Raw genomic sequence first — 26,434 nt, 5'->3', positions numbered from 1 at the left:
GCTTTGTCCAGCCACTGGTAGGATTTCTGGATATCAGCCACCTCCTCTATCTGCCGGTGGTACATACCGTGCAGGGGCCTGTCCTTCCATGATGGTTCCTCGTCTCCCTCCTCTTTCTTGGGTTTCTGCTGCCTGAGGTATTCACTGAGCACTCGGTCAGTTGGGGCCATCTTCCCAATGTATTCTTGGATGTTCGTTGTCTCATCCTGGACTGTGGTGCTGACACTCACCAGTCCCCGGCCCCCTTCCTTCCGCTTAGCGTACAGCCTCAGGGTGCTGGACTTGGGGTGAAACCCTCCATGCATGGTAAGGAGCTTTCTTGTCTTTATGTCAGTGGCTTCTATCTCCTCGTTTGGCCAGCCTATTACCCCAGCAGGGTACCTGATCACGGGCAGGGCGTACGTGTTGATGGCCCGGATCTTGTTCTTACCATTCAGCTGACTCCTCAGGACTTGCCTGACCCTCTGCAGGTACTTGGTGGTTGCAGCTTTTCTAGCGGCCTCTTCATGGTTCCCATTTGCCTGTGGGATCCCCAGGTACTTGTAACTGTCCTCTATGTCTGCAATGTTGCCTTCTGGTAGTTCAATCCCCTCAGTTCTGACTACCTTCCCTCTCTTTGTTACCATCCGACTACACTTCTCCAGTCCGAACGACATTCCAATGTCATTGCTGTATAGCCTGGTAGTGTGGATCAGTGAATCGATGTCTCGTTCACTCTTGGCATACAGCTTGATGTCATCCATGTACAGGAGGTGGCTGACAACTGCTCCGTTCCGTAGTCCGTATCCGTAGCCAGTCTTGTTAATGATCTCACTGAGGGGGTTCAGGCCTATGCAGAACAGCAGTGGGGACACAGCATCTCCTTGGTAGATCCCGCACTTGATGGTGACTTGTGCTATGGGCTTGGAGTTGGCCTCTAGTGTTGTATGCCACATCCCCATTGAGTTCCTGATGAAGGCTCTTAGGGTCCCATTGATCTTGTACAATTCTAGGCATTCCAGTATCCAGCTGTGGGGCATTGAGTCATAGGCCTTCTTGTAATCAATCCAGGCCGTGCACAGGTTGGTCAGTCTGGTCTTGCAGTCTCGGCTGATTGTTCTGTCTACCAGTAGCTGATGTTTTGCGCCTCTGGTATTCTTGCCAATTCCTTTCTGTGTCCCGCTCATGTATTGACCCATGTGCCTGTTCATCTTAGCCGATATGATGCCTGACAGGAGCTTCCATGTAGTACTGAGGCAGGTTATTGGTCGGTAGTTGGAGGGGACCGGTCCCTTCTTGGGGTCCTTGGGGATCAGGACCGTCCGGCCTTCGGTTAGCCATTCCGGGTGTCTCTCGTTAACTAGCAGCTGGTTCATTTGTGCTGCCAGACGCTCGTGGAGTGCAGTCAGCTTCTTCAGCCAGTAGGCGTGAACCATGTCGGGCCCTGGTGCTGTCCAACTCTTCATACTGGAGACCCTTTCTTGGATATCTGCCACTGTGATGGTTACTGGACCCTGTTCAGGGAGGTCGCTGTGGTCTGCCCTCAGATCCTCTAGCCACTGAGCATTGCCGTTATGGGTTGCGTCCTTCTCCCATATGCTCTTCCAGTATTGCTCCGTCTCCAGCCTTGGTGGTGCTGTTCTCTTATTGTTCCCTTGCCACTAAGAGTACACCTTTGCTGGTTCTGTGGAGAACAGCTGGTTTATTCTCCTGCCTTCTATCTCTCTGGTGTACCTCCTCAAGCGGCTGGCCAAGGCTGTGAGTCTTTGCTTGGCAGTTTGCAAGGCCTCAGGTATGGACAGCTTGCTCTATTTCTTAGGCACCTTATTTGTTGCACCTTTCTGCAACTCCGTTAGTTGGCTAACCTCCCTCCGTGCTACTTTGATCTTGCCCTCTAGCCTCCTTCTCCATGGGGGGTACTGCTTGTAGCCAAGCATCTCACTGATCACTGCTGCCGTATTGTAGATCAGTATTGTAGCTTGTTAGTGTCGGTAATCGTGGTTGTAGGTATTGCCCGTAGTGCTGCATTAACATCATCTAGCAGACCTTCTGAGGGTACTTCACGTAATCTTGGTAACCAGCTACGGGGGATCCAGGTTTCAAGCTTGGCCATGATCCTATTTTTCAGGTCAGTTCCTTTCGCACTCAACGATCCTTCTCCTATCGCACTTGGGGCTGTGTACCCAATCTCGGATGGGGGTGATGATATCTCCCCCCTGACCTGGCGTCCTGACTCCTCCTTGCCGTAGCATTTGTGTTGTACCTCGTCAATCTCTAGCTGTGAGAGCAGTCCCTTCTTTCGAATGTTGGAACACTGAGCTACTAGTTGTTTCGCCGTCATTGTGGATGTTGGGTATCGAAGAATTCATAGGTCCCTCATCCTATTCATGTAGCCCCTTCCACCGGGGTTACTTGCGTAGTAGCATTCCAACAACGCCCTGTTTTCGTCTCTTGCCCACAGAACTTTCAACAGCATTTTACTTTATATCATATTGCACACCATATTCAGTACAGATATTAAGAAGCTGCTGTAATCCAGCACTGCTTAGACTAAAAACAACCAGGTCATGATAAGAGGATTTATCAATGTTTAATCTAATACACACCCAGCTGTAAGGAACGCCACATCACTATACAAGTGTTTGTATGTGTCAGCGTTTTATTGTTGACTTTGATATTTTAATCTCTTCAAAATGAATAAATACAATTCTATTCTCCTGTTAAATAATAAGGAAGAAAAGCAGTAGATTTGAAAATGTTCTGGCATGTTGTTCAGTGCATGAGTTGACATTGTGAATGATTAGATAAACCTGAAACTTGAACTTTGTCGGTGTTGTGTTGATCAGAGTCAAGACTGAAACAGAAAGTACTTTTAACTGCTGACCGTGTTTATTAAATGTGTTCACTGTACTCTGGAATTGTGACCTTGTACATTTATTTATTTCACAGACTTTATCTTCATTTATGGACAGACATGTCATACAGAAACTGTCATACTTTTGTCACTTTGTTTTATGTCTCATAATCCCACCTACGGAATGAGCAGATAAGAAAGGAATGTGGTTGCTAAGGAGATGTTGCTATGGACACTGCTGTCACACAGGTGCAGGGTGTGGGCTGTAGAAAACAGGATGACACGGAAATACAGGTTAGTTGGGTTTGTGGCTGTGCGGTACAGACGGCACTTTACACACAGATTTTACTTTTTATTTGTCTCCTTATTTTTGTAACTTTTTACTTGTTTTTCATCGAACCTCCTCCAGTACCCTTTGATTTACAGGAAAGCAATCGGGTATACCAAAGCTACACTTTCCAGATTTTAGTGGATTTTTTGTTTTTGTTTTTGATTTTTTGTCATGATGGTCGGACGACTCTTTGAGGATTTTGGCGATCTCTTCAGAACAACAGTAACAGTAAGTGTTGACACCTTTCAGTTTTTAGCTCAACAAACTATCACTGTACAGGAAGTGTTACGGCACACACACAAACTTCCTGCAGACTATTTGCTGCTGCTCATCTTTTCCATGTTTTCTCTGTGTGTGTTTCTGCTGCTTCTTTGTAAACAGATGTACTGAGAGACTCCTGCACTGATGTTTCATAGGAAAGTCCAAACAGACTCACTGGTTCTCCATGAAGAACAAAGATTTGCTCTCTGTGGCTCCAACACAACTTAAAGACAATAAAGGTGGACAAAGTTCTCCAGAACAGCTGTGGTTTTATGAAGGCTACAGCTAAATGCTGCCTCTACTACTTTTTAGTAGAGTCAACATTTATTTTGACATCACTTCCTTATGAGAAAAAATCATGGTCAGAGCTGAGGAGTTCCAGGCTGGTTTACACATAACAATGTGATCTCCCTGAGAATCATTTTCATATTGAGTCAGTAGTTCTGTCTATGACGGCCACACAAGGATCTAACATTTCAGAGTAATCCAGACAAAGAAGTGTAATGTGTGTGTCAGTGTGATGTGTTGTAGTTTCAGGAGTCAGTATGCAGCTACAAAGCTTTTTGTTCAGTGTATACAAACAGCTGTAGCTACATAAAGGCAGCATGCAGAGACTCACAGTGTCTTATAATGAGAGGCTGCTTTCTCTCACACATTATGTTCACTTATTATCAGCACGTGTTGTTGTTCTGTGGAAGCTGTAGGAACCAGATTTAATAACTAAACTGTAGAAGAGGAAAACAACCCTCACTGTTAACCTGCCTCCATCTCATTTACACACGTATTCTTAACTGTGTTCAATGAAACTCATTCCACTTGTACACATATACAAAATCAGGGGGAAAAAACACATATAGGCTTGGAACGAGAATTATTTTTCTAAAAACACATATTAAAGTCCAGTCCTATACACTAACTTCCTAATAAAGCTGCAGTAATGAAGGTTCTGTAGAAATCAAGTTATAAATCTCCACTGGGACAATGGGCCAAGGTTTCAGATCATTCATACACACTGTACTGTTTATACAGCCAGATACATGCAGCCTGGGTGGGGTGATTTTGAGGACCCAAAATGCAGACAAGAAATACAGGCAGTAGTTTAAAAATAGGTAATTTATTTGGCTGTGGAAAATGAAGCAAACAAAGACTGCGTGACAGGAGGGAATGTGAGACTAAACACAAACCAGATAAAATCAATGTAAAGGAGATAAGAAGACATCAAAATAAATATACAGAAAGTGAGAAACAATAACTGAACGGGGAAACATAGAAACAGGAATGAACTTAAATGTCAACAAATAACAAGAGAAACAAACACAGGCAACAACTAATGCAACCAGGAACTAAAAACTCGAGGCTAAATACAGTAAGGCAGCCATTCATAAAGTCAAGAGTGCTGCGGCCCACATAAAGAAAATGATCGTATTCCTCACTTCAATCAAAATACAAAAGAAAATGACATTGAAATTAAAACTGGATTTTAAAAAAAAATCATCAACAGCACAGGCTGCTGGCTCTCAATTGCTGCCCAGTCATATGCAAAGTGTTAATGCTGATGTGTGACCAACCTGCTGCTGGGACACAAATTTCAATATAAGGGCAGTAAATTTGGTCCAGGGTAATGAGTAATATTACACACTAACCACCTCCTATTACCAATTATAATTCACTAAATCCATTTATACAGGTGAGTAAAACTGAATTTTGTTACTACTGTGGCTCACCTGCAGTAGCTTCACAGTCCACCAGGTGTCGTTGGCTCACACTTTGGGAATGAAGCAATAAGGAAATACAAGGAGAAGCAAATATAAACACTAAGCAAGTTATGAATGAAAAGGAAAATGTTTAAAATTAAAAAACAAACAAACTGTAAGTCAACGAAGAAACATTGATCAAAGCTCCAATACCATGATGATGTTGAGGGTCATGATGGGCTGGCAGAGCAACAGTCTCTCTCTTTCCATAAAAGACTCGAACAGACAGCTGCAAAACCAAAGAGACAACGTTTTGAGCACATCGAAGGAAAACAACATGTGCTGACATATAGCTTAAAATCACGTGATACAACTGACATATAAATTATAAAAATCTAACAACATGTGAATAAACTACAATGCACTGGAATATTTGTACTGTGGCCCTGAGAGGCCACTGCAACTAAGGAAAACGCCAACAAATATAAGAGATGCTGAAAAACCACACAAAACACAACAGAAACATAAGAAACCCCAAACAAACTAAACAAAAAATGCAAAAGCAAAATATTTTTAAATCATGAAACAACACACAAGAGTTTCTAAGGAGATACAGTAAAGGGCTAATCATGTATTTACTGTATTTCAATATTTGCCTGGGATGAATCAGGAGAAGCAGCCCAATCCAAGCTACCAAAGATAACTCAGTTTGACACATAACATTTTTGCACCAACAAGCTGATTCACTTAATCAGTGGAAAACCTGGTGGTGTGCAGAGTGTTATAAAAAAACATAGAGTAGGCTGGACAGCAGCAACGTAAAATAAGCATAATCTGAAAGCTATGAAAAGGCAATAAAATTCACCAATGATCCTATCTCAGCTCTTGCTTTATGTGCTCACTGTGTTTGAGATTAAATCTATATTTCCAAGTTCCCAGATGGAATTTGAATCTGGAATGTTCCCTTCTCAAATCAGATTTCCAAGTTAAAGAATGAGAACAGCCACACTTTTCCCGACTTAAGAGGGAGGCAGTGAATGTGGTCCACCAGGCTTGATCCATGGATGTGTTTTAAAACAAGTATTGTGCTGTGTTATTAGCAGTGTTGGTCAAGTTACTTGAAAATACTAATTAATTACTAATTACTGATTACTTCTCCAAAAATGTCAATCATTTTACTTTACCTAGTTATTTTAAATGGAATTAGTTACTTTTTAAAACATGATACACAACCTGAATAGGTAATAAAGCAGTTGTAGACCTTTCAGCCCAATCCTACGTTGTCTACATAATCCATCATATAAAATATTATCAAATGAAAAAGTCTCTTTTTAAAACTTGTTTTATTAGTTTTAGCCTCTTAACATTATGCACACTGCGTCAAGTTTAACATTTAAACCTACACAGCAAAATCTCCAGTGTTAAATTAACACTAGAGAGTGTCTATATGGGTCCACACCTCTGAGTGTTAAATACAACACTGTTGAGTGTTAAATTAACACTTTTGACAGTGTTATATGTTTAAAAGTAACCTAGTCAGTTTTGAAGATTAACAAAGACTAACACTGAGCAGTGCTGATTTTCTAACACTGGAAAATAACTCAAAATGTTAGAAATATTCCAGTGTTAGAAAATCAGCACTGCTCAGTGTTAGTCTTTGTTAATCTTCAAAACTGACTAGGTTACTTTTAAACATATAACACTGTCAAAAGTGTTAATTTAACACTCAACAGTGTTGTATTTAACACTCAGAGGTGTGGACACATATAGACACTCTCTAGTGTTAATTTAACACTGGAGATTTTGCTGTGTATTGTCTGCATATTCCAGCATATAAAATAAACGTGTGTGTGTTTACACTAACTCTTTCAAATAATTCAATTAAAACACAGCATAAAATGAATGCAATCAGCAGCACGGAGTCCTGACGCTCTTAAATCTATTTCCAAATGTTTAGCAGGAGTAGTTTAGTAGGAGTTGGGCGGGGAGGGGAGGTTTGCCCTGGTGCAGGTGTGCCACAGTGCTCATGTCAGTGGGTGGATCTGGGTGTTTCTCTGTGAATTTCATATTCCCGTGGCAGCGTGCTATAGAGGCTTGCTCCAATTTGAAGTTTTTTGGGGTTTTTTTACCATAAAGAGAAGTTTTCTTCTCACGCAGAGTGTCATCACTTTATGCGCCAACGTTTTTGTCACTTTTTACGGAATCAAACTTCAAAGTTTACTTCCAAGCTTTAACCGCTGCATGGTCATACTACATTATCAATTGTTTATCTACGTCGCACGCTCGTACGTCATTGTCATGAGACATAATACAAACCAGGATCCAATTCACTGCTGATCATCATCGTCCTATGTTAATAATGCATTACATCGATTAAAAAAAAAACAAAACATCGAGTGTGTTTATAAAACCCGACTTACAGTTCAGCTGGTTTCTTGTGATCGGTGTATGACAGGTTAATATTATGGTTGTATTATGAAACCAACGAAGTAAAATACCAGTTATTATAAGCAATAGATCCTTACACACTAAAAGTACTTATTATCAAACAGTACAGAATCTGAATATAATACTGTGCAAAAAGAATTTCTCAATCACTGAAAGAAATATTAAAGCAGCTGCACTAAATATTAGATCTCTATCAGGAAAGTCTCATCAATGATTACATCATTACACATGATATACAGTGGGATGCAAAAGTTTGGGCAACCTTGTTAATAGTCATGTTAATAGTCAATAATTGTTTAAACAAAATCAGACAGGTGCATAAATTTGGGCTTCACAAAAAAAAATGAAATCAATATTTAGTAGATCCGCCTTTTGCAGAAATTACAGCCTCTAAATGCTTCCTGTAGGTTCCAATCAGAGTCTGGATTGTGGTTGAAGGTATTTTGGACAATTCCTCTTTACAAAACGTCTCTAGTTCATTCAGATTTGATGGATTCCACTCAGTATCATCAGATTCTGGAGACCAATGTCCAGGAATCAGTGACAAAGCTGAAGCTGCGCCAGGGCTGGATCTTTCAACAAGACAACGACCCAAAACACTGCTGAAAATCCACTAAGACAGTCATGCAGAGGAACAAGTACAACGTTGTGGAAAGGCCATCTCAGTCCCCAGACCTGAATATTATTGAAAATCTGTGGTGTGAGTTAAAGAGAGCTGTCCATGCTCGGAAGCCATGTGTCCCTGAACTTTGACAAGATTCTCAGTCCCTGCACTGGCCACACAGCCCCACAGTATGATGGATCCACCACCATATTTTACTGTAGGTAGCAGGTGTTTTTCTTGGAATGCTGTGTTCTTTTTCATCCATGCATAATGCCCCTTGTTATGCCCAAATAACTCAATTTTAGTTTGATCAGTCCACAGCACCTTATTCCAGAATGAAGCTGGCTTGTCCAAATGTGCTTTAGCAAACCTCAAATGGCTCTGTTTGTGCTGTGGGCGGAGAAAAGGCTTCACTCTGCATCACTCTCACATACAGGATCTCCTTGTGTAAAGTGCGCCGAACGGTTGAACGATGCACACCTGAGGAACATTTCTAGGATTAAAGGACTGATGACACAAGGAGACTGAGAAAAACTCATCTATGCATTTATCTCTAGGCGCCTTGATTACTGTGACAGTATCTTCACAGGTTTACCTAAAGAAATCAATCAGACAACTGCAGGGAGTAGAAAGTTCTAAAACTACTCTGTTTTATAAATGTGGGCACTGTCAGGTAATTCCATTGACTATCAATTTACCAAAAGCAGTGTAATCAGTAGATTCAAAATGAACAGATAAGGCAGTGTAAGTGACTAGTGATGTGCTATCAAAAATGATACAATGTAATTCTGTAGTTCATGACACTTGTGGTGAAAAAAAAAGTTTTTGGATAAGAAACAATTTCCATCATTAACGTTTCTGAAACATAATAATGGAATAATAAAATATTTGCCCAGTGAAGGTCTTCCTGTGTTACATATAAAGTTATATTTGCACATTAATAGCATACATATAACTGCTGTTTTAAAGAACATGTAATATTGTACTGCATACACACAAAATTCCATGATAGCAAATTTTTCATCTGTTAATTCTAAGTTTCTGTCTATTGCTTTAAAAATTTAAATGATGCTGGTAGTACCCAAAAATAAATTTTATTAATTTTATAAATCAAGAGATGTTTAAAGTTAAGCTGTGGTTTGTACTATGTAGCTTTTGGACTTTTAGCTTCCTGCATTCTATAACACACCTGTCTGTTTTCATTCCTGGAGCATAAAATACTGTTATTCAGACATCAAGTTGTCTTTTTCTATACTACATGACACAATGGGTTACAGAAACAGTCTGTTGCTTCCAAGTTATCACAAATCAAAGCTCGCAAAGGAACCCTTGGCATCAAAATTATTTGCAGGGGGTATGCATACTTTTTCATCAGGCAATTTTAATTAATTTTATGAACAAACCGATGGTGGAAGTCAAACCAGTGTATTTCTAGCGATGGGTCCATGCCCAGATAAATGGAGAGGGTTGAGTCAAGGATATTTGATGTGAAATCTTTGACAAATCAAACATGTGGATCATCATCAGAATTAGACTTTTATATCAGATCAGTTAACTGCAACTGTTGCTAGCACTGTTGACCAACAGGGTGCTAGAGGAAACAGTGCTACTGTTGGCCAAAGACAAAGGACAAAAAATGAAGAGGCCAGGGCCAAGGGATTTGGTGTCTCCTAAATGAGTGAGATGGTGAGATAATGTCATTAAGATAAGATGGGGAATGATTATTTAAGACCTTGTATGTGAGGAGCTGGATTTTGAATTCTGCTCTGGATTTAACAGGAAGCCAATGAAGGGAAGCCAGAGAAATATGTTCTTTCTTTCTAGTCCCTGTTGTTACTCTTGCTGCAGCATTTTGGATTAACTGAAGGCCTTTTGGGATGTTTTTAGGGCATCCTGATAATAATGAATTACAGGGGTCCTGTGTTGAAGTAATAAATGCATGAACTAGTTTTTCAGTGTGAATCTGAGACAAGATATTTTAATTTTAAAGTTATTCAGCAAATGGAAGAAAGCAGTCTTACATATTTGTTTAATACGTGTATTGAAGGACATGTCTTGGTCAAAAATGACTACAAGGTTCCTCACCGCGTTACTGGAGGCCAAGGTAATGCCATCCAGAGTAAGAATCTGGGTAGATACAATACAATACAAATGTTCTGGATTTACGGAGGGCTTTCTTATAAAGCAGCAAACTATTTCTCCAGGCTAAATGATGATCCTCTAAATTTGTGACACGCCATTTCCTCTCCAGCTTACGAGTCATCTGCTTTAGGGTACGTGTTTTAGAATTATACCACGGAGTCAGGTACTTCTAATTTGGTACAGGGCATTGAGGATGATAAAAGTGGGTGGGTGATAGTTACAGCACTTTCAGAACCACATCTACTGTAATGATGTCTAGCTCCCACTGCTGTGTAATAAATTATTGCAAATGTAAATGTTATCAGGAAATGGTCAGACAGGAGAGGGTTTTCAGGAAACACTGTTAAATGTTCAGGTTCTATGCCATATGTTAAAACAAGATCTAGAGTGTGATTAAAGTGGTGGGTGGGTTCTTTTACATTTTGAGAGAAGCCAATTGAGTCTAATAACAGATTAAATGCCATGTTGAGGCTGTCATTTTTAGCATCTACATGGATGTTAAAATCACCCACAATAATTATTTTATCTGAGCTGAGAACTAAATCAGTTACAATTTCTGAGAAATCAAGACAGAAGACAGAAAACCGGGTATTCGTAAGCCGGGGTTCCACTGCATTACATTAGTAAATGTCTCCATTTTATGTGGATGCTCATTTTTAAAATAAAACATTACTGTGGCAGCACCAAAACTTTACTCACTTAAATTTTTCTGCAAAACAAACATGTTTTCTTTTTTTCACTGTGTGACATTGCAACACATATTGATAGATGTCGCACTGCAGTAAAATTCAGATTAATCAAATACCATGATTCCAACTGTTATGAAGAATAATATTCCAATATTGTAAATTATACTCTATCACACAAACTAATAGGCTGACTTTGCTACAGTCAAGGAAACCACCAGTTTACTAAACTTTTTTCTCTTTTCTCTACAGGCCTTCGTCACAGTTTAAAGCTTGCTCTCAAGTTTTTATCATGGCAAAGTAAGTCATATTAGAATAATTAACCACTGATCCATAATAAAATTCATTGTTATATGTTCATCAATCTATTCAATTTCTACCACTTGTCTGTGAGTGTACACTTTATCCAAAACCTGGTGAGAGTTTACTCATGTTTATTACTCATGTTGATGGTTGTAGCTCAGGAGGTAGAGCTGGGGCCCGTTCTTCGTACCTCGCTTACTACATCCAAGATCAAATGACACATCCAAGACCAAATCATCGTGCCAACTGTGAGCTCGCTAATCCGGTTCTCCGAACACACCTGCTGTTGACGATTAGTACAGCTGGATGAAGTAATGTGAGATCACTGGGTGGCTTAACAGGGGCTACGCATCGATAGTAGAAACATTGATCGGCAACCCTTTGATTGGTCGGCGAAAATGTCGAAGGAGCGCGCTCGGCATTTTTCGGCAGCAGAGCAAGAACTCTTGAGTGAGGGATTTCAGGAGTTTCAGAGTTTATTCAGAACGCAAGGGAACACTGCAAAGGCTGCAAAAGCAAGGAGAGAGGGCTGGCAGAAAGTTGCTGACAAATCAAACTCGTAAGTAATTTAATAATAACAATAATAATGGAGTGGATTAATATAGCGCTTTCAAGGCACCCAAAGCGCTTTACAATGCCACTATTCAGTCACTCTCACATTCACACACTGGTGGAGGCAGCTACGGTTGTAGCCACAGCTGCCCTGGGACAGACTGACAGAAGCGAGGCTGCTGTATCGCGCCATCGGCCCCTCTGGCCAACACCAGTAGGCGGTAGGGTAGATTTATCATATCACACTATATTATCCAATATTATATTACATTATATTATATTATGTTATATTATATCCACTTTCACATCAGAGCCACAACAGGACCCACTAGAACATGGGAACAAGTAAAAGTGAAATACAGGAATATTCTACAGAATGGTAATATTTATCACTTATATTGCTTTTAGTCTCTTGGAAAGAGACCCTGGAATAATCTGTTTGTTTGTTCATAACAGCAACCAAGAAAAGGGCAGAGCAAAAAAAGACAGGTGGTGGTCCTGCACCCCCTCGTCAACAAGTTGGTTAAGTAAATAATACCCTCACGGGAAAATCGATATCTCTCTATGAGCACACTGTCGCGCTGAGCTAAAGGATCCTGTCTATCCCGCAATATATGCTGAGTTCTGAGGACTCTCCTTATCAATCTTGCACCTTCCGCAATGGGTGGCTCGCATATACGGACAGGACATGGCTGCGACAGGCTTCCCAAATCCACCTTCGCTTTTATAGCCGTGGTCTCTCATCTTGATTACACGAAGTAATTTGCAATTACTACTCTGAAATATGAATTACATCTGTAATAATCACATACATGTAATAGAATGTTAATAGTACATTTCCCTTTTTTAGGAAATGACCTGTATGTATCAGTGTGACATCAATAAAAGGATCAAGTGCTGCATTATCTTTAGTTACATTGATGTTATTTATTTATGGTGAAACAGTGGTAAAATATCGCTGTTGCTTTCGTATACATGAAGCGGACATACCTGCGTGGTCGCGATCTAATCCTGTTTACATAAAGTAAACCTGCTCCCGAGCAGGTTTACGCTTACGGCTCTGTTGCTATGGCAGCAAGTCCCGGATGAGCTTCGGGGAACCGAACGATCCAAGATCACGCGAAATCGTCAACAATCAAATCCAGCTAACCTACTTAGCGAGGTACGAAGAACGGGCCCCAGGTCTCCTACTGATTGGAAGGTTAGTAGTTCGAGCCCTGGCTCCTCCAGTCTGCATGTGAATGTGTATGAATGAATGAACTATGAGCAAGCTCTTTGACAACAGTGGGAAGGAAAAACCCCCTTTTAACACAAACAAAACTGCAGCAGAACCAGTCTCAAGGAGGGACACTATCCTCCGCAATTCATTTGGGGTGAGGGGAAGAATCATTAACTAATTATTAATTACAAAGTCATGCATAAAAACATTATGAGAGGAAAAAAAAGGTGCATTGTAGGGATTCCCCAGCAGCTTAGACCTATTGCAGGATAATGAAGTGAAGATTCACTGTCACTGGATCCAGCCCTAACTGTATGATTTATCAAATAAGGAAGTTTAATCTTGTTTTCCCAAGGTCAAAATAAGATTTTGGGATCAAAATAGACTTTTGATCTTGGGACTTTGAGGCCATACTCGGCACAGATGTTCCTGTATATTGGACACTTGATTATGGTGTTCCATGTATGCCCTGCCTGCTAGCATCTTGCATCCTGCTTTTATGTGCTGGAGTATCTCAGTCAGGGGCACCTTTACACAGCCTGCACCTTGGGTCTTGCCTGGTGTGCTAGACACAAGCCTCTATGGATCTTCTACTCAGAGCTCAGTAGTGCACTGCGCATCCTACCAGCTCTGACGACTTACTAAAATAGAGAGATGATCGTCTTACTGAAGGGGTTCAGGCCTATGCAGAATAGTGGTGGGGATAGATCCTTAGTAGTGACTTATGGTAAGTTATGCTATTGACTTGCAGTTGGCTTCCAGTGTTGTTTGCCACATCCACTGAGTTACTAATGAAGGCTTTTAAGATCATGTTGATCTTCTACAGCTGTAGACATTCCATGATCCATGTGTGGGGCATTGAGTCATAGGCCTTCTTGTAGTCAATCCAGGCAGTGCACAGGTTGGTTAGTCTGGTTTTAGAGTCTTAGGTACCTGGTGTTTTGAGGTGTTTCAGGAATGTCCTTCTAAGAGGACCCACCCCAGGCCAAATCCAACTTGAGAGATTATATCTTTTAGCTGACTTTGGCCTCTCTACTTAGACTACTGTCCCTATGACCCAAACCTTGATAAGTGCCAGAAAATGGATGGATGGATTAAAAGCTCTGTTCAATACACATTTGTTTTAAAATGAAGTTTAGCAATTTGCTAATAAGAAATACACATTAAATGTAATCACTCTTAAAGTCTACTGTATTTGTTTTATGGCAGGGATATGCAGTCATCAAAACTAAAGAGCATCATCTCAAAATGTGATTTGATCAAAAAAGGATCTCCTAGTTGTTACAAGCTGACAACAACGACTGACATAGTTGGCACTTTAAGAAGAGTTACCTTTGGCAAAAAAAATCCAAGCAAGCCAAATAAAACCATCTTACTTGTGGGAGAAACAGGAGCAGGAAAATCTAGTCTGATCAACGCTCTGGTAAACTACACCATGGGAGTGAAGTGGGAGGATGAAGTCTGGTTTCAGATCGTAGTTGACAAGAATCAAAGTCAGTTTCAGAGTCAGACATCAGATGTGATTCTGTATGAGGTCTTTGATTTTGAAAATAAAACTCTGCCTTACTCTCTGACCATTATTGATACTCCTGGATATGGAAACACCCAAGGGATCGAACATGATGTCATCGTCAGTCAACGATTGTTTGACTTATTTCGCTCTCAGGAAGGATTTCATGAAATTGATGTGGTGGGTCTGGTGGTGAGGGCAAGTGAATGTAGACTTAATGACCGCTTTGTGTACATCTTGAATTCAGTGATGTCTCTGTTTGGAAAAGACTTGGAGAAAAACATTGTTACCCTCATTACATATTCAAATGGAGTCACACCTGTGAATGTCCTTCAAGCTCTTGAAGCTGCAAATATTAAATGTGCCAGAAATGAAAAAAATGTACCTCTTCACTTTCTGTTTGATAACTGCCAGCATCAAGATCGAACTAAGCAAAGAGGGAACTTGCAGCATGCTCATGAAATTTCAGCACAAGGAATGAGACAGTTTACAGACTTTCTAGAAAATATCACACCTCAAAAACTGGAGACAACTGTGGAAGTTATGAAGGAACACATCAGACTAACAGCCTGCATCCAAAACCTGCAAGACCGCCTCATGTTAATTGCACTAAAACAGGCAGAACTCAAACAGACTCAGCAAGCTCTGAAGAAATATGAACAAGAGATGAAGATGAATAAAGAGTTTGAAGTAGAAGTCAATGAGCCATACAAAGACAAAGAGCGTATTAATGGTGGAATGTGGGGGCTGTTTTTTTTTGAAGGAGCCGTCTGCTGCACATTCTGTGAGGAGAACTGTCACTACCCTGGCTGCACAATGGCCTGGAAACCTGAACACTGTGAGGTCATAAAAGATGGGCGCTGCACTGCTTGCACCAGGAAGTGTCTTGCATCCGCTCACAGTAAAGAAAAATACATCTATGTTACAAAGACAAAGAAAGTTCAGAAAACTCTAATAGATGTGAAGGAAAAGTATGAAAAGAGCAAAGCAGCATCTGTGGATGCATCAAGCCTTTTGGATGATCTCCAAAAAGAAATAGAAAACCTTGAAGCAGATAAAGAAAAGTGGATTGATATGGCCTGCCAGCATGTTGACAGACTGAATAAAATTGCCTTGAAAGTAGATTCAGTGTCCACTTATGTCCACTTGGACTTCCTGATTGAGAAGATGAAGGAGAAAGGCGACACAGAAAAGTTGCGGATGCTGAAGAGGCAGGCAAATCTGGTCAACGAAACAGTTCGAAGTGGAGTAAAGTATGCTTATGTAGGTCTATGTAAAATCTTCTCAAAAAACAATGACAACAAAGTTTACACTAATGTCTAGGCTTTAAAATAAATATGTTTGTGATGTACAGATATAATTTAGATGTGTATTGTATTATATCTGTCTGAATTAACATGGGGCACATAACACTAACACTGTATCAGAAATGAAAAAAAAAACATTAAATCAGTAATAAAATTATATTTGGAGATATCTACTGTACTAAATCAAATCTAGGTAGAAATATCTAACAAATAATATATATCTATCTAACAAATATCTAGGTAGCACAAATTCCATGCTTCTTCAAATGCATATATTATTCATTTAAAATCAATGATAGGACTTGGATCAACAATACAACAGGTGATGCTAGTGTGCAGTCCTTAGGTGCTGCACTGTCCAGGTACAGAGGAAGAAAATGTGGAGCTGTTGGCGATGTGTAGCACTGACGTTTGGAAAGGGAGTTACGCCAGGCTTAGGTTTTTGTTTCAATGTTAAGTTAAGGTTGTAGAGTAGAGCATTTAAAGTGGATTATGTAGACTAGGTATCGCTAAAATATTTTTTTCTTGTATAATAAACAAGAAAATAAAATGAAATACTTTTGATTTAGCTTTAAAATGACTCTGAAATTAGCCTGACTCCAAATAGAAAACCAAACAAGTGTTTTTTATACAAGTCTCAGACTGATACAGTTTATCACTATTTTAAACAACATTTCTGTAAATTAGAACCTGTGTAATCTTCTGAAGCTGTCTAGCATTTACAAAATCAAAGAAATAAACAAAACAAAACAAAAAACTAAATCTATGTAACCTATATTTGCTTGTTTTTAAAGGGGCTTCTATTTTCTTTTCTCTATTTCTGTTTTAGCATGTAACATGTTTTAGAATTTCTTTCATCTATGTGTTGATCACATTGTATATTAGTAATTTTAAGTCATTGTTTTAGCATGTCTGCCTCATACCCTATTTAAGCAGTTAGACAGATGGTGGGGGTCTGGTAAGGAAATGGGGACACTGACACAGCAAGCCTGGCACCACAGGTAGTGGAGCCTTTTGTCTAATGGTTTTCTACCTTTCTATATGATGAACTGTAAAGCGTGTGGTGGTTTTATCAATAAAAAGATTCCACATACACATTCATCTGGTTTCCTGGTTTCTGATTCACATCATAAATTTTCATCAACAAGCATGAGAATCATTGTTGGGATTCAAAAATAACTTTGAAAAGAGAGAAATGGTCTAATAAAAACTGTTTAGTGATGGGACTTTTAGGATAAACTGGTTGGTTACTGTGTTTGCAAGACTCTAACATGTAATTTGAACCAAAATAAATTTATGTTTCTAAGGTGAATGTAATGAAATACACAATCTGCATGAAATTCACCAGCTTACCACTTCTTAAATTTATTCTTGTTGATATGACTTGATGCACTCTAACAAGAGTGGTTAGTTGTCTTAAAGACTTGCGATATCACAAGATCACATGAGTTTTTAAACCACAGAAAAGCACACATGTGGTTTGCTTCACAGTCATCTTGGAAAGGTAAGAGTGAATCTTTCTTTATCCATCTAGATGAAAATACTTCTTGCGCAAAAGTAGTGATGGCCAAACGAAGCTTTTTGAAACATTGAAGTTTGTCTTAAAAAAAACAGTTAATCACTCAAAGCTTTTCAACATAGTCCTCTCTGGTGACATCTGCTGGCCAAAAATATGAACAGCAGCTTGACTAAAAAAATGATGATTATGACTGCCCACTCTACAGAGTGGAGTTCACAATTTGAACATGTATTTTTTAGGGGGTAAAACCATTATGTCTCTTTGTTTAATAAATACATTTGATCAATCAACTTTCCTTTTTAAACATGTGCCATGGTGATCTCTTTCTTTGTTTGGGACTTCTTGTTGTTGGGAAACACAATAAACAGAAAACACATATCATATACATAAATGAATGTACGAGACACTATAGAGTATGCTTCTGTTGTGAGTTCCTGACTCCACTTCAACCACTGGACAGGAATGTTTATAAATAATATTATATTAGGTCAGAACCTTCACAGATATATTAGGTCAAATTTCTCATATATATTTTTGATCTTGGGGTAGACTTGACTGTGAACTGGAAAGGGAGAATGCTTATAAACTTGTAAGGTAAAAACATCTAAAACAATGCCCTTTTGATATTTATGCTAGAAAAGTTCCCAGTTATGATCACCTCATGTCTGACAGTGTCAATGCAAACGTTTTTATACTCAGCATATGTCAACATGAAAACATTGTTTCATGTTATAGGAAACATTGTTTCATGTTAATTCTGGACCCCTCCTCTTGACGCATGGACAGTCTCATGAGTCAACACACCAAACATAGATTTATGTCTTAATCAGAATCAGAATCAGAATCAGAAAGGGGTTTATTGCCAAATGTTGAGCAGGTTTACAACATTAGGAAATTGCTGCGGTGCTTCAGTGCAAACATAGTGTCATAAATAGCACTTAAATAGTGTCATAAATAGCACTTAAATAGACATGAAAAAATAAAAGTAGGGATAAGAATTAAAAGTGCTACGTAGAAAGATATGTGCATGAGCTATACATGAGATATATACATGAGAATAAGAATTAAGAGTGCTACGTAGAAAGATATATACATGAGTGCAGGTGGTGATCAGTGCCAAACATGGAATGATGCAGTGACACAGCGTAGGGTCATGTGTTAGTGGTGGGAACAGTCATACGGTTATTGTTCATGTGTCCAACAGCAGAGGGGAAGAAACTGTTCTTATGGCGAGAGGTTCTGGTGCGAATGGACCGGAGCCTCCTGCCTGAGGGGAGCAGGTCAAACAGACTGTGTCCAGGGTGAGAAGGGTCAGCTGAGATCCGAGCTGCACGCCGCAGTGTCCTGGAGGTGTACAGGTCCTGCAGAGATGGGAGTCTGCAGCCAATCACCTTCTCAGCAGAGCGCACAACACGCTGCAGTCTCTGTTTGTCCCTGATAGTGGCTCCAGCGTACCACACGGTGATGGAGGAGGTGAGGATGGACTCAATGATTGCAGTGTAGAACTGCATCATCGTCCGTGTTGGCAGGTTGAATTTCTTCAGCTGCCTCAGGAAGTACATCCTCTGCTGGGCTTTCTTGATGACGGAGGTGATGGTGGGCTCCCACTTCAGGTCCTGGGTGATGGTGGTACCCAGGAAGCGGAATGAGTCCACAGAGGTGATGGGGGTGTCAGTCAGGATGATGGGGGGGAGTGGGGCTGTGTGCTTCCTGAAGTCCACAATAATCTCCACTGTCTTCTGGGCATTCAGCACCAGGTTGTTGTGGCTGCACCAGGACACCAGACGTTCAACCTCCCTCCTGTAGGCAGACTCATCCCCGTCAGAGATGAGCCCAATAACGGTGGTGTCATCTGCAAACTTGATTAGATTGACAGACTGGTGGGTGGAGGTGCAGCAGTTGGTGTACAGGGAGAAGAGCAGAGGAGAAAGAACACAGCCCTGAGGGGAGCCGGTGCTGATGGTCCAAGAGTCCGAGACATTCTTTCCCAGCCTCACATGCTGCTTCCTGTCCGTCAGGAAGTCAGTGATCCACCGGCAGATGGGATCAGGCACATTCATCTGGGAAAGCTTGTCTTGGAGATGGTCTGGAAGGATGGTGTTGAAGGCAGAGCTGAAGTCCACAAACAGGATCCTGGCGTAGGTTCCTGGGGAGTCCAGATGCTGCAGGATGAAGTGTAGGGCCATGTTGATGGCGTCGTCTACAGACCTGTTGGCTCTATATGCAAACTGCAGGGGGTCCAGGAGGGGGGCCGTGAGGGTCCTGAGATGGGAGAGAACTAGGCGCTCAAAAGACTTCATGACCACAGATGTCAGAGCCACGGGTCTGTAGTCATTTAGTCCAGTGATCCTAGGTTTCTTGGGGACAGGGATTATGGTGGAGGACTTGAAGCAGGCAGGCACATGACATGCCTGCAGTGAGGAGTTGAAAATGCCAGAAAACACTGGGGCCAGCTCGTTTGCACAGTGTCTGAGGGTGGCAGGAGACACGCCGTCTGGGCCGGGAGCTTTCCGAGCATTCAGGTTCTTAAACTGCTTCCTCACATCTGCTTCATGAATATGAAGAGTTGTGGTGGGAGGAGGTGAGGAGGGGGGTGTTGTAGGTGAACAGTTTGAAGGTGGTGATGGCTCTATGGAGGGGGGAGAGGTGGGGGAATGAGTGTCCAAAGTGCCTCTATTGTTGGGGCCGTTGGAGGTGTGAAGGCTGCCTGATGGCTCGTCAAAACGACAGTAGAAGCCGTTAAGGGTGTTGGCCAAGAGCAAGTCATCAGTGGAGTGGGGGGTTTTAGGCTTGTAGTTGGTGATATTCCTAAAACCTTTCCACACAGAGGCCGAGTCATTCTCTGAGATCTGCTGCTGCATCTTCTCAGAGTGCTGATGTTTAGCAATGTCCACTTCTTTAGTGAACCTGTACTTGGCCTCTCTGTAGCAGTCCCTGTCTCCGCTTCTGAACGCCTTTCTCTTTTCCAGCCACAGCTTTTTGAGTTTAGGAGTAAACCAGGGTTTGTCATTGTTATAACTCACCCTGGTGCGTGATGGCACAATGCTGTCCTCACAGAAGTGGATATAGGAGGTGACAGTGTCCGTAAACTCGTCCAAACTGTTAGAAGCAGCCTTCAATGTGTCCCAGTCTGTAGACTCCAAACACGTGCGAAGCTCCTCCACAGCCTCGTTGCTCCACAGTCCTCCACTCCTCACGACAGGTTTGGAGAGCTTCAGCCTCTGTCTGTACGCGGGGGATTAGGTGGATCATGACGTGGTCAGAAAGTCCGAGTGAAGCGCGGGGCACCGCGCGATAGGCCCCGCTGATCGTGCTGTAACAGTGGTCTAATGTCCTCTCCTCTCTGGTCGGGCATTTAATATACTGCTTGTATTTGGGAAGCTCATGGCTCAAGGCTCATGGCTCAAGGCTCATGGCTCATGGCTTAAGCTCATGGCTTAAGAAAGGAGAGTTCAAAAAACAGAGAGAGAGAGAGAGAGAGAGAGAGAGAGATGAAAAATAATCATAGGGAAAAGGTTTTGTGTTGATCAGCCAAAAACAACCACAATTTCATTTTCTGCTTTTAAGAAAGGATTGTTCACAAAAACACAGAGAGAGAGAGAGAGAGAGAGATGTGTGTTGGTTAAGCAGCGATGATAATAATGAAAATGTCTTAGTTTTGTCACTTTCAGATGAAAAGCAGACCTGAGTCAATTTTCGACATGCAGCGGTCAGAAGAAAGTTATAGGTTAACATCATTGGAAACGTTCAGGCCAAGTTTCTGGCTGAATTGTTTACAGCGCCATGTGTCTCTCAACCTCACAAGTGAACTCTCACTCTCACTCTGAAGACAAGGAATGCAGCTCCAAAGAGCAATAACATGGCAGATAAAGAGACAGCAGCAAAGTCCTAAGCAAAGAGTCCCAGCAAGCAGCAGCGGTGTGGACAAACAGCATCAGAGAAGAAGAGAAAACCGATCAACCTGACTGATTGGATGAATGGCACTGCGCTTTCAACAAGCTGTAACTTCAATGTGCCTGTGAAGAGGACTTTTGAGGAGACTGTTGGAGTTTGACATTTGCCACTTTTGGAGTAAAATGGCAAAAAGAGACTGTGAAGAATACAGGACAAAGCTGAAAGAGAACTGCCTGCTATTGTACTGTTGAAGTGGGAGAGGACAACAGAGTGAGAGTAAGGAGAACACAGAGGAATGCTGTAGTTTAATGTGGGAAATCAAAATTTGAGTTAGCAAACTTGGGGAAAAGAAAACTGACTGCTTAAGTGGGAAAATTGTGAAGGAGTCTGAAACACTGTAAAAAGAAACATACAAAATCACACACACAAGCAGAACATGCATTAACCCTGTAAGAAACTCCATTCTGGGTTTCTCTGAGGCGTGGGCTTTCATCATCAGAGTTCATCCTTTAACCTATAACAATTAAAATATTCTCAAGTATGATCAACGGTTAATTACGGCACCGGCCGGAGTACCAGGAGCAGTTTGGAAGAACAAAAAGACGCGGAGACTGGTCTAAATTGTCATCCCAAACTAACTCAAAGTTTATTCTTTGTGCAGCAGTTTTTATAGGCAGACAACAAGTTTCAGTTCAGACCCTGCCCACTGGGTGGGGTGGTGTCCTTCGACAGTTGGAATCCTTTGTTCAGCAAGGGCAATAAAGATGCACTCACAAGGCCTATAAATCTTATACAGAGGTCTCCTACATCCGTGAGTTCTGACACCACCCAGATGGTCTTCACATAAACATCTTCTGCAAGGGAGTGATAAGTAAAAGAGTGATTTGTTGGTGTTTTCCCTCCAACCTTAGTATCTACTTTCACACCATAAAATCTTCCGTTGACACAGCAAGAGGAGATGAGGTTCAAACAAAGGGCATTGCAGAAACAGTGTCCTTTGTATAATATCATCAAAAACAATACTCAGCAAATGCTACCATGGTATCAAAATATCACAACAAACCCTACTAACACAAACACAAGAGAGCTCATGAAGATTAGACAACATCTTTAGTATGTGAGTCTTTTTATCATCTTGTCCAAGTCACTTAGTGTGATGAGAAGTGATGCAAAGACCAGTGGACTCATTGCACATTAGTTAAGAAATGATCAAATAATAGCAGAGAAGTGTGTAGGAAAGGCAGCGTTAAGAACATGCTCTGCTGGAGATGCAGCTCCACAGACATTGATTAAACACAAACACACATGCAATGAAGATCAGCTTTTTATCTCTCATCAGTGTTAAAATAGTGTAAATTTAGCAGACACTTGTTATCAAATACTGAATTTATCCAATGCTGACAATTAACTCTCTAGGTTGCAGGACAACAGTTTAATTTTTGTGGGAAAAAAGATTCTGGTTTGACCAACCAGTGATCAGACAATAAATTTAGTTGTTGATATAATAAATTGGGAGAAGCTTCCTGCTTGATTGATGCAGCACAAGTAATTTACTGTATGAGGGAAATTCTATATTTGTGATAATATTTTGAACATGCATTTTTTTTTTGTCCTGTCAACTTGGTGGGTTAATAGCTGATATGCAAATTAGTTGATCGTTCTTAGATTAATGAAAGGTGACTGAATTTTAGCACAAGTGAATGGGATGTGTTGGAGTTTGTTAGAGTTTGTTGTGTGTTGAGTGGAGACTCTAAAACACTGAGTTTCTTGGTCTGATGTGCGAGTGAATCCTGCACCCAGATACACAACTCTGAATACGTCAGAACAAACTTCTTTTGTGAAGTGCATGACAACATGTCACATGTTTTATGATGACGGGAAAAAGGAAAACTGAATAAAATCGGTATGTGTGGCCTAAATGAGTGAAGAGCACAGACCTGGGGATTAAACTCATAGCTAATAAGACATTAGGCTTATGTTGTGTGTTGTGCAGCTGATGGTTGGTTTCGAATTAATCTAGCTGATGTTTTTTCTTTTGTTGCAAAGTTGTGCCTACTAATTAGGTTTGGTATGATTTACCCTCCTGAGATGAGGAGCTTGTGTCATGACTTAACAAGGCCTTTTTATTTTGATACTTTCACAGTGCACTGAAAGTTTTGTTTGATCAGAATCAGAATACTTTATTAATCCCGAAGGAAATTAGGGTTACAGCAGGCAGCACGCTAATGGCGCATGCGCACTTACAAAGGAAAGGGCAGACATGTCAGAAAGGTAGGCTGATAGGAAAAAAACAACGAAAATACTAGGGGTGCAACGATACACAAAATTCACGGTTCGGTTTGGTTCGATACTTTGGTGTCACGGTTCGATATTTTTTCGATACAAAAAAAATGTTCATGCCTTTTTAATTTGTCATTTATTAAAATTATAAATATATATTTTAACTCAAAAGTACAGTTTTTAAATTTAACCCTAACCCTTGTGCGTGTTTTTTATTTTGACAGCGAATGCGCACCTGCGGACCACTTATGTGCACCCCTGGTTATATAGCTCATCATATGGCAGCCACAGAAATTCTTTTGTCCATGAAACCATAAAGCTGCACTTTCTTTTTGCCTTATAGTCTGATTTGTCATAACTTCTCCGTTTTGTGGTAAGCTTTTCTTTGGCTGTCACTTCTTCACCCTGACCTGTCTTATTTGGCTCAGCAGAACTGAAATATATATCTGTCTGTGAAGGTTCTCAGTCATCCAGGTCATCGTAGTCAAATATAAATCCTGCTGCTTTTACACACGCACTCACATAAGCTCAGCGATTCTCTGCGCGATCAACCTCTCACATGTTTAAGCTTGCTGCGGGAGATTTCACTTGTCATGTTTGCATAGTAAGCTAACGATTAATAAGACGATGTCAGAGGAATTGGTGCACAAATTATCATCACTCACAGATCAGTGCTGTCGCTCTCTATACACAGTTCGCAGGATTGCAAAGTGAAAGCAAAAAAACAAGCGCAAATTCAAACGCGATTTCAATATGTCACATATTGACAGTGGCTCACCGATGCCAATGACATAATTACCCAGCTACATTTCTGAAAGAATGCAAAAGCATTGACATATATTTTTCCTTCCTACAATAGCCCGACGGGCAGGGAAGAGATAGATTTTGGTAGCCGGACTGAAAAAATCGCTAGCCCCGGGACGTCGGGCTAGCGATATTGCGAGCCCTGTATCTGATTGAGGAATCACTCATCTTTGGAAAAGACAGTTTATTACAGAGAAATGTCTCTTTCCAAAATAAAAGCTACACTATCCACTTCTTCTGGGCTATATTCTCAGCAGCATATTAAACAGCTGTCTAAATGACTCGGCTAAAGTTAGTAGCATGCTTGCTTGTTTTTGTCTGCTTCCACTTGTCTTTGCACTAGGATGATGTTGGCGTAAATGTGCAGTCATATTCGTTGTGTTCCCACTAGTGCTTTCAGGTTAATCTCGTTGAAATGACCTTAACGCCACAACACGGCAAATCTCCGTTAACGAGCTACCACCGATCGCCCCGTGCATGGGGCTAGACGGCCAACACGTTAACGAGCTAACTGCGCTAACACACTAGTTCCCACCCATGTAATTGAGCATTGCATGGCACATCCAACATACTGTTTTACTTTAGTCCATGACTCGCTTACCTTCAGGGTCATACGTCACATGAAAACCAAAATAATTCCAAACGCCAGATCTGAATGAGGGTGGGGGAGGTCCATGTTGCAAGGAGAGCTTAACTTCTGTCTTGCTAGCTTGCCGTGCGCTCTTCCTTCTGACGATGCTGTCTGTGTTGAGCGCTCAGTGCATCTGCGCTCGACAGTGCAGCCTAGGCAGAGTAGTCGAACGCAGATTCACTGAGCGCTCAACACAGACAGCATCGTCAGAAGGAAAGTTGATAAAATAAATTACAAATTTTGTATTGTTCGATACATATGCGTACCGAACCGAAAGCACTGTATCGAACGATTCAATATAGATACGAATATCGTTGCACCCCTAGAAAATACATAACATGAGGTAAGAGGAGGAGAGAAAAAACTCCACTCAGACTGAGCTCCTAGTGGGAGAACAGTCTGATAACAGAAAAAACACCTCATCACAAAAAGCACATGACTGTCAATACACCATAGAAACACAAGACAAGCAACAGGGGCGGGTAAAGGGTAAGAGAGCCGGTGTAGACAGCACATCCGGTCCTGCAGCATGTCTGTGCTGGTCCAGTCGACTGCCATCTTCCCCGGTAGGGCACAAGCATTGAAGGCGTTTGGAAAGGGAGCGGGGATCAGTGTGTGCATATTAGTGTATGTGTGTGTGTGTGTGTCCAGAGTTCAGCTGAGACAGTGTCCTTCGCCCCACCAGGCTAAGTAAACAGTCTCCCAGCCAACCCAGGGGTCCGTTCTTCGTACCTTGCTTACTACATCCAAGATCAAATGACACATCCAAGATCAAATCATCGCGCTAACTTTGAGCTCGCTATTCCGGTTCTCCGAACACACCTGCTGTTGACGATTAGTACAGCTGGATGAAGTAATGTGAGATCACTGGGTGGCTTAACAGGGGCTACGCATCGATAGTAAAAACATTGATCGGCAACCCTTTGATTGGTCGGCGAAAATGTCGAAGAAGCGCGCTCAGTATTTTTCGGCAGCAGAGCAAGAACTCTTGATTGAGGGATTTCAGGAGTTTCAGAGTTTAATTAACTCATTCACTGCCAGCCATTGGCAGTGAATGAGTTAAACCCATTGACTCATTCACTGCAATTGACGGCTATAGACGTCAATGGCAGTGAATGAGTTAAAACGCAAGGGAACACTGCAAAGGCTGCAAACGCAAGGAGAGAGGGCTGGCAGAAAGTTCCTGACAAATTAAACTCGTAAGTAATTTAATAATAATAATAATAATGGAGTGGATTTATATAGTGCTTTCCAAGGCACCCAAAGCGCTTTACAATACCACTATTCATTCACTCTCACATTCACACACTGGTGGAGGCAGCTACGGTTGTAGCCACAGCTGCCCTGGGGCAGACTGACAGAAGCCAGGCTGCCATATCGCGTCATCGGCCCCTCTGGCCAACACCAGTAGGCGGT

General features: G+C 41.3%; 1 protein-coding gene across 2 annotated transcripts; it reads left to right on the top strand.

The window, feature by feature from the left end:
• Nucleotides 1-3,152: 3,152 nt before the first annotated feature.
• LOC308401997 (uncharacterized protein) lies at nucleotides 3,153-16,569 on the top strand. 2 transcript variants are annotated; one of them, XM_080890499.1, is made up of 4 exons: nucleotides 3,153-3,392; nucleotides 3,546-3,664; nucleotides 11,252-11,299; nucleotides 14,283-16,569. In XM_080890499.1, exons 3-4 carry the CDS (start codon nucleotides 11,292-11,294, stop codon nucleotides 15,904-15,906), a joined length of 1,632 nt encoding a protein of 543 aa, XP_080746625.1. In that variant the 5' UTR covers nucleotides 3,153-3,392; nucleotides 3,546-3,664; nucleotides 11,252-11,291; the 3' UTR covers nucleotides 15,907-16,569. The 2 variants fall into 2 exon arrangements, with proteins under 2 accessions (XP_080746625.1, XP_080746626.1); XM_080890500.1 differs by lacking the exon at nucleotides 3,546-3,664.
• Nucleotides 16,570-26,434: the final 9,865 nt, after the last annotated feature.

Source organism: Rhamphochromis sp. 'chilingali', assembly GCF_963969265.1.
Source record: "Rhamphochromis sp. 'chilingali' genome assembly, chromosome: 1".
NCBI lineage: Eukaryota > Metazoa > Chordata > Actinopteri > Cichliformes > Cichlidae > Rhamphochromis > Rhamphochromis sp. 'chilingali'.
Note: the sequence above shows the minus strand (reverse complement) of the source record. Positions and strands in the feature narration are given on the sequence as shown.